The sequence below is a fragment of the Gopherus evgoodei genome, chromosome 6 (assembly GCF_007399415.2).
Source record: "Gopherus evgoodei ecotype Sinaloan lineage chromosome 6, rGopEvg1_v1.p, whole genome shotgun sequence".
NCBI classification, from domain to species: domain Eukaryota; kingdom Metazoa; phylum Chordata; order Testudines; family Testudinidae; genus Gopherus; species Gopherus evgoodei.
Window position 1 is genome coordinate 136,231,554 of NC_044327.1, and position 9,038 is coordinate 136,240,591.

The 9,038-nt window shown below is 53.8% G+C and overlaps 1 protein-coding gene across 1 annotated transcript in view; it reads right to left on the reverse strand.

Annotated features, from left to right (window-relative positions):
- The window catches only part of LOC115654062 (B-cell differentiation antigen CD72-like), a 59,057-nt gene that overhangs the window by 47,892 nt on the left and 2,127 nt on the right, over nt 1-9,038 (reverse strand). The window contains exons 2-3 of the mRNA XM_030567997.1: nt 530-1,058; nt 337-435 (exon numbers count right to left, since the gene is read on the reverse strand). Of these exons, the coding sequence (XP_030423857.1) occupies nt 337-435; nt 530-1,058 (628 nt within the window). The remainder of the gene's footprint in view (nt 1-336; nt 436-529; nt 1,059-9,038) is intronic.

Below are 9,038 nucleotides of genomic sequence, written 5' to 3' on the forward strand. Positions count from 1 at the left end.
TTGTGCACCCCAGGGTCGCGTTAGCCCATTGTGCCACAGCATCGTGCTGGGCGCTCGTCTTCCATCCGTCCACTGTGACCCCAGCTCCCCTTCCGAGTCGCTCTTCCTGGATACAGCCCTGCCCTGCCCGCCGGCTGTGGTCCTGCTCCCCAAGGGGAGGGCTCTGCCGCTCTTTGCCTGGGCCCAGCTTACTAAGGGATCCTGTTCGCTCTGTGTGCCAGGCCTGGGGATGGGGCAGGGTCCCTGCAAAGGGAGCGGGAGGTCCTGGGTACCTGCCCGGCTTGCTGCCCCCCAGGACTCCTGGGCTGGGGGTAGGGGGAACAGCCACAAACTCACCTTTGTTCTTCTCTGCCCCTTGCCCCTGCTCCACCTCCCCAGTCTGGGCCAGCTGGATGTTCTCGTAGGTGAGCTCCACATCGTCCTCGTCTGCGGGTGCTGCAGGGGGGGCAGACAGGAGGGGGCACTGGTTAGTCTCCAGGCCTGGATCAGGGCAGGGGCGGCACCACGCAGGGGGCACGTCAGCTCTTACCTTCCTCCTGGGACCTGAAGGACGTGCTGTTCCCCCGAGGGGCCTTCACGAACCTCAGGTCTGCATAAATGACGCCCTGGGCCATCGGAGGGCTGGCTGTGCCCGTGGGACTCCCTGGGGAGGGGCCGGCTGTGCCCGCGCGGCTCACTAGGGAGGGGCTGGCAGTGCCTGTGCGGTGCTGGCTGGAAAGGGACTGGCTGGGCCCGCGGTGCCGGCAGAGGAGGGACCGGCTGCGCCCGCGGTGCCGGCAGAGGAGGGACCGGCTGTGCCCACGGCGCTGGCTGTGCAGGGACCGGCTGTGCCCGCGGCGCTGGCTGTGCAGGGACTGGCTGTGCCCGCAGCGCTGGCTGGAGAGGTACTGGCTGTGCCCACGGCGCTGGCAGAGGAGGGATCGGCTGTGCCTGTGGCGCTGGCTGTGGAGGGACTGGCTGTGCCCAGTCAGTGCTGGCTGTGGAGGGACCGGCTGCGCCCGCGGTGCCGGCAGAGGAGGGACCGGCTGCGCCCGCGGTGCCGGCAGAGGAGGGACCGGCTGCGCCCACGGTGCCGGCAGAGGAGGGACCGGCTGCGCCCACGGTGTCGGCAGAGGAGGGACCGGCTGTGCTCCCGGTGCCGGCAGAGGAGCTAGCTCACTCACTCTGAGGCAGAAGAAAAGTGATCTCACAGACAGCAGGAAGCAGAAGTTTGCATGGAGCTGTGAGCAGCTGGGGCCGGCCAAGCGCAGACGGGCTCTCGCCAGCAGCCAACTTCCCTTTTACTGGCTCCAAGCAGAGAAAGTCCCGACTCCTCCCCTGCATCTAATGAACTTACAGGGAAGGCCCCTGGCCCAGGCCAGGAGCAGGCTGGGGGGCTGGAGCGATTTACCCCACGCTCTGTACGGAGATGCCCAGCCTGGCGGAGGCAGAGTCGCTCCAGACCCCACCGGGGTTACCGGGCAGGGACCTCTGTGGCTGGGTGACTCGGGGGGAGAGCAGAGCAGCTTGTCTGCTGGCAAGAGCTGCAGCATTGATTTCCACCCCTGGCCATGTGCAAGGTGCTGCTCAGCCAGGGACGGAGACGCTGTCCCTGCCCTGGGAGCTACGCCCCGGCCCCGGCTCCATGCAGAGGGCAGGGCGCTGGGAAGAGAAGCCTCTGGCTTGGTCTGTGGTTGAAGCTGGAGAATTTGTGAGTCGCTGCCATGGAGGGCTGGGGCCGACACTGACCGTTCTGCCAGCCTGGCTCTGTCGGCTCAGAGTGAGAGGATGTCACCCTGACTGACATCACTGTGCTGGTGTGACGAAGTGGGATTGTTCTTAATGTTAGCTCTGAATACTGTGTGGGTGCCTCAGTGTCCCCTAGGCAGTTCTTAAGTCACTAGCTGGTGGGATAAAGGCCAGTGTGCATAAATGGCCGACACGCTGTTTCCTGGCAACTAATGGCAGGGGCCCTTCCCCCCTGCAAGGTGACAGCCAAAGGTGTTGGAGAACAAAGGAATTAGATGACCTCCTGGACCGGGAAAGGAACAAAGCAAAGGAGGAGGGGCTGGAGGGATTTTCAGTTTGGAGGTGGCTGGGAAATGGAGGGGAGCCCAGATGGGGCTTGGGGTTCCCAATGGGGCTGTGGTGTCCCTGGGGCCCCAAGATGGACCTAACTGGGGGAGATCCTTGTGACGTTATTGATATAAACTGGGACCATATAGAACATGGTTTGCAACCAAGGTCCTGTAGTGGCACCAAATCCTAGGTAAAGGGGGTCATATAAGGTGTCTAAGACCAGGTTATGGGTTGCTGGTTACGACTATGCTGTCTGTGTGCATGTAAAAGCAGCAAAGAATCCTGTGGCACCTTATAGACTAACAGACGTTTTGGAGCATGAGCTTTCGTGGGTGAATACCCACTTCCTCAGATGCATGTAATGGAAATATCCAGGGGCAGGTATATATATGTGTGCTAGCAAGCAAGCTAGAGATAACGAGGTCAGTTCAATCAGGGAGGATGAGGCCCTGTTCTAGCAGTTAAGGTGTGAAAACCAAGAGAGGAGAAACTGGTTCTGTAATTGGCAAGCCATTCACAGTCTTTGTTCAATCCTGAGCTGATGGTGTCAAATTTGCAGATGAACTGAAGCTCAGCAGTTTTTCTTTGAAGTCTGGTCCTGAAGTTTTTTTGCTGCAGGATGGCACCTTAAGGTCTGCTATAGTGTGGCCAGGGAGGTTGAAGTGCTCTCCTACAGGTTTTTGTATATTGCCATTCCTAATGTCTGATTTGTGTCCATTTATCCTTTTCCGTAGAGACTGTCCAGTTTGGCCGATGTACATAGCAGAGGGGCATTGCTGGCATATGATGGCGTATATTACATTGGTGGATGTGCAGGTGAATGAACCGGTGATGGTGTGGCTGATCTGGTTAGGTCCTGTGATGGTGTCGCTGGTGTAGATATGTGGGCAGAGTTGGCATCGAGGTTTGTTGCATGGATTGGTTCCTGAGCTAGAGTTACTATGGTGCGGTGTGCAGTTACTGGTGAGAATATGTTTCAGGTTGGCAGGTTGTCTGTGGGCAAGGATTGGCCTGCCACCCAAGGCCTGTGAAAGTGTGGGATCATTGTCCAGGATGGGTTGTAGATCCTTGATGATGCGTTGGAGGGGTTTTAGCTGGGGGCTGTATGTGATGGCCAGTGGAGTCCTGTTGGTTTCTTTCTTGGGTTTGTCTTGCAGTAGGAGGCTTCTGGGTACACGTCTGGCTCTGTTGATCTGTTTCCTTATTTCCTCATGCGGGTATTGTAGTTTTGAGAATGCTTGGTGGAGATTTTGTAGGTGTTGGTCTCTGTCTGAGGGGTTAGAGCAGATGCGGTTGTACCTCAGTGCTTGGCTGTAGACAATGGATCGTGTGATGCGCCCAGGATGGAAGCTGGAGGCATGAAGGTAGGCATAGCGGTCGGTGGGTTTTCGATATAGGGTTGTGTTAATGTGACCATCACTTATTTGCACCGTGGTGTCAAGAAAGTGGACCTCCCGTGTAGATTGGTCCAGGCTGAGGTTGATGGTGGGGTGGAAGCTGTTGAAATCATGGTGGAATTTTTCCAGAGTCTCCTTCCCATGGGTCCAGATGATGAAGATGTCATCAATGTAGCGTAGATAGAGAAGGGGTGTGAGTGGACGAGAGCTGAGGAAGCGTTGTTCCAGGTCGGCCATGAAGATATTGGCATATTGTGGGGCCATGCGGGTGCCCATAGCAGTGCCACTGATCTGGAGATATATATTGTCATCAAATTTGAAATAGTTGTGTGTAAGTATAAAGGCACAGAGCTCAGCAGCCAGTTGTGCTGTGGCATCATCAGGGATGGTGTTCCTGACAGCTTGTATTCCATCTGTGTGTGCGATGTTTGTGTAGAGAGCCTCTACATCCATGGTGGCTAGGATGGTGTTTTCTGGGAGGTGACCAATGCATTGTAGTTTCCTCAGGAAATCAGTGGTGTCGCGGAGATATCTGGGAGTGCTGGTGGCATAGGGTCTGAGTAGAGAGTCCACATATCCAGACAGTCCTTCAGTGAGAGTGCCAATGCCCGAGATGACGGGGCGTCCAGGATTTCTGGGTTTGTGGATCTTGGGTAGTAGATAGAATAACCCTGGTCGGGGCTCTAGGGGTATGTTGATTTCTTCTGGTGTTAGTGTAGGGAGTGTCCTGAGTAGATGCTGTAGTTTCTTAGTGTATTCCTCAGTGGGATCTGAGGGAAGTGGTCTGTAGAATTTGGTATTGGAGAGTTGTCTGGCTGCCTCCTTTTGGTAGTCAGACCTGTTCATGATGACAACGGCACCTCCTTTATCAGCCTCTTTGATGATAATGTCAGGGTGGTTTCTGAGGCTGTGGATGGCATTGCGTTCTGCACGGCTTAGGTTGTGAGGCAAGCGATGTTGTTCCACGATTTCTGCCTGTGCACGCCGGCGGAAGCATTCAATGTATAGGTCAAGGCTGTCATTTCGACCCTCTGGAGGAGTCCATGTGGAGTTCTTCTTCTTGTGCTGTTGGTGGGAGGGCACCCGTGTATCAGTGAGCTGTTCAGTGTTGTCCTGGAAGTATTCTTTGAGTCGGAGACGGCGAAAGTAGGCTTCCAGATCGCCACAGAACTGTATCATGTTGGTGGGGGTGGCAGGGCAGAAAGAGAGTCCCCGAGATAGGACAGACTTTTCTTCTGGGCTGAGTGTGTAGTTGGATAGATTGACGATATTGCTGGGTGGGCTAGGGGTACCACTGTTGTGGCCCCATGTGGCAGGTAGGAGTTTAGACAGCTTACAGTCCTTTTTCCTTTGAAGAGAGGTGAAGTGAGTAATGTAGATCTCCTGTCTTATTCTAGTGAAGTCCGTTTGTATAGAAGTTTGGTTATTAATGAGAGTCTCCAGGTTGGAGAGCTCTTTTTTGATGTTTTCCTGTTTGCTGTATAGGATGCTGATCAGGTGGTTCCTCAGTTTTTTTGATAGAGTATGACATAATCTCTCACTGTGGTCTGTGTAGTATGTAGATAGCAGCGGATTTTTTACCTTTAGTCCATTTGGTATGATGTCCATCCGTTTGCATTTGGAAAGGAAGATGATATCTGTCTGTATTTGTGCAACTTTCTTCATGAGGTTGATGGATTTCCATTCCATACGGCTAAATGCAGTGCCTTGCATGGTGTCAAGTATCAGAGGGTAGCCGTGTTAGTCTGGATCTGTAAAAGCAGCAAAGAATCCTGTGGCACCTTATAGACTAACAGACGTTTTGGAGCATGAGCTTTCGTGGGTGAATACCCACTTCGTCGGATGCATGTAATGGAAAGTTCCAGAGACAGGTATAAATATGCAGGCAAGCATCAGTATAGCGATAACGAGGTCAGTTCAATCAGGGAAGATGAGGCCCTGTTCTAGCAGTTGAGGTGTGAAAACCAAGGGAGGAGAAACTGGTTCTGTAGTTGGCAAGCCATTCACAGTCTTTGTTTAATCCTGAGCTGATGGTGTCAAATTTGCGATGAACTGAAGCTCAGCAGTTTCTCTTTGAAGTCTGGTCCTGAAGTTTTTTTGCTGCAGGATGGCCACCTTAAGGTCTGCTATAGTGTGGCCAGGGAGGTTGAAGTGCTCTCCTACAGGTTTTTGTATATTGCCATTCCTAATGTCTGATTTGTGTCCATTTATCCTTTTCCGTAGAGACTGTCCAGTGTGCATGTGTCATTTTCAGTTGAATTTACAAGCATTGGCTCTATACTGTCTGTATTTCAAATTGGTGCTGTAGTTCTGGGAAACTTCCCAGACAAGTTGGTGTTAGCTCTGCTCAGCCTGCTTGACGGCCCATTAAGGACCATCAGCTACACAATTGACCCATAGAGAGAAGGCAGATACGCCTTGTAACTCAGCAGGGTGTGCAGGGACTTGCCCATGTGACTGCAAACTCCATTTTGCTGTAATTTTCCACAGTAAGAACAAAGAAGTGTTCTTACACCTGGAAAAGCCTATTTAAGGCTGATGCCTCATCTCCATCTTGTCTTCAATCCTGCTTCTTACCTCTGGAGGGACTTTGCTACAAATTGAAGCTCTACACAAGGGACTGATGACCCATCCCAGCGGGGCATGGACTCCAGAGACTTGATTTGAACCTGCAGTTTACTCCATCACTGCTACAAGCCTGAACCAAGAAATTTGCCATTACTGGATATAATTGATTCCATTTAACCAATTCTAGCTCTCAGCTCTACCTTTTTCCCTTTATGAATAAACCTTTAGATTTTAGATTCTAAAGGATTGGCAACAGCATGCTTTGTGGGTAAGATCTGATGTGTATATTGACCTGGGTCTGGGGCTTGATTCTTTGGGATCGAGAGAACCTTTTTCTTTTATTGGGGTGTTGGTTTTCATAACCATTCATCCCCAGGATGGGTGGCACTGGTGGCGACACTGGGAGACTGGAGTGTCTAAGGAAATTGCTTGTGTGACTTGTGGTTAGCCAGTGGGGTGAGACCAAAGTCCTCTTTGGCTGGCTGGTTTGGTTTGCCTTAGAGGTGGAAAAACCCCAGCCTGGGGCTGTAACTGCCCTGTTTATGCAATTGGTCCTGAATTGGCCCTCTCAGTTGGGTCCCGCCAGAACCGCATCGTGACAATCCTGTTGTCTGTACCTGCAAGACCTGTCTGGGACTGTGTTCCTGTCATCTAAATAAACCTTCTGGTTTACTGGCTGGCTGAGAGTCACAGTGAATCGCAGGAAACCGGGGATGCAGGGCCCTTTCTCCCCCACACTCTGTGACCCCTGGACACAGCACAGGGAGGCCTTAGGGTAGCCCAGAGAATTGACGGTTGGAGCATCGTCCTATCTGGCCAGGCCAGAGCCCAGCCACACCGTAGGGAACCGTTGGGGCAAGCTCTGTCTGTCTCTGTCTGATCTTGTAGGTCAGACTCGAGGTGACAGCCCGACTCCTGCCAGCTCTGATTGCCCACCTCACATCCCAGTCCTTGTCTCCAGCTGGGGATTGTTCAGTTTCCCTAAGGAGAGTGGGACAGTCCATACCCCACTCGGTTGTTAGGCTCCAATGTCTTGGCGATTGGATCTGCCCGTGTCTTCTCAGATGCTCCACTGATGTGGGGATTAAGGCCCAGAGAGCTAGTCCCACCCCTATGTCTGTTCACCTGCCCTGAGAGCAAACAGTCCCCTTCCATTCACCAGGTAATAATGCAGCAGATAGGGGAAACTGAGGCACACACAGGCTTCATACAATTACAAAGTATTCCCAATTTGTCACTGCAGGCACTGGCTGGGTGTGTCACTCACTGAAGAGTGGACGCGTCTCTCCCAGGGTCTGTCTCAGTTGGATTCGCTGGGCAGAGCTCACAGTGCGAAGAGGGGGGCTGGACCCCCAGAGACTCAGTCTAAGAGGCAGTGACACCACGTGGCTTATTGTGGAGGAAGAGTGAGACCCCTGGGGGTCTGGCCCATTGACGGGCTCCTTGTCTGCCTGGGGCTCTGGCCTGCGTCTGCCTCGCAGGGGGACATTTCTCCCAGGGACATGAGGGCCCCCAGTTTTCTCCATTGCTCCCACTTCACGTTGGCCTTTCTCCTGGCCAGGGCAGCATCAGTCCCCAGCCACGTGGCTTCTGCTGCTCGTCCCGAATTCACCAGGGCTGGCTCCCTGGCTCCCCCCGGCTCTGCAGGTACAGCTCTCCGCCCTGGCTCTGCCGGCAGCTCAGGCCATGGCACCGGTGGTGGGGAGACTGGGCGCTGGCACAGGGATGCTGCAGTGCAGCCTGGCTCTGCTCTGCCTCAGTTGCTGCAGCTTTCAGCTGCCTCTGGGTGGGACTGCAAGTCAGCCAGACGTGCACACCCACACCCACACACACCCGCCAGCACCGCGCCCTCCCCAGCACGAGCCCAGCACCCCGCCTCCCGCTCCGCTATCCAGCCTCTGCTGGCGCACGGGCAATGGAACGTCCCTCGCATGAGTGAGCCGGGGGCCCCTCGCCTGCTACCCAGGAGCCTCTCTGGTGCAGGCTACTGCCCATCCTGGCAGCGTGGGTGAGTCCAGCGAGCCCAGCAGCCCCAGCCAGCAGAGGCCTGGCCCCAGAAAAGGCCTGGGACAGGGGGCTCAGCTACTGCCTGGCTCTGTGCTGCCCTGGGAGGAGCCGCCAGCCGGGTGCCTGTCGCTCACCCTCTGCTGAGAGGTGGGTGTGGACTGATGCTCCACGCTGCGGCTGGGCTCTGAGCCCCAGTGGCTGCGTGGGGGAGAGGATCCCTGGATACGCTCAATGGGATCGATGCAGGGTCCCCCCTCCCTGACACACCGGCTCCCCAGAGGAGGTGACAGGGCAACATTTTCAGGGTTTATTGGTGAGCGGTATAGAGGTGGAGGAAATAGCCCCCCGCGCCCCCAGGCTGCTGCAGCTGCCCAGGGCCGTCCTTAGGCATAGGAAACATAGGCAGCTGCGTAGGGCACCTGAAAATTTGGGGCACCACTGGGTCTTAGTGTCCACCCTCTTGTTTTCCTATCCCTGTTCTGACCCTTCCTGCAGGCTCCCACAGATGGCTGCTCTAGCCTGGTGAGTCTTCCTTGGGAGGGAATCTAGTAGTTAAAAGTGAAAAAACCTCCAGCCTGCCAGACCTATTAGCACAACATTGAAACTGTTAAAGAGACATTCAAGAGGTAATAAAGCCATTTAACAGGCATTTGCCAACCCCAAGGTATATACTGACAGGTTTCAGAGTGATAGTCCTGTTAGTCTGCATCAGCAAAAACAAGGACCAGTCCTTGTGTCACCTCAAAGACTAACAAATTATTTGGGCATAAGCTTTTGTGGACTAGAACCCATTTCATCAGATGTCCACGAAAGCTTATGCCCAAATAAATTTTTATACTGTCAGTTTCTGACTTTATTGACAAAAACAGTTGTGCATTAATGTAATATTTACACAGAACATGTCAGTCTACAGGACCTTAGTTTAAAATTTGCTTTAAAAATATTTCATTAGTGAGCTGGTGAAGATTATAAAATCACATTTCTAAAAAATGCTTGCATAGAGTTTTA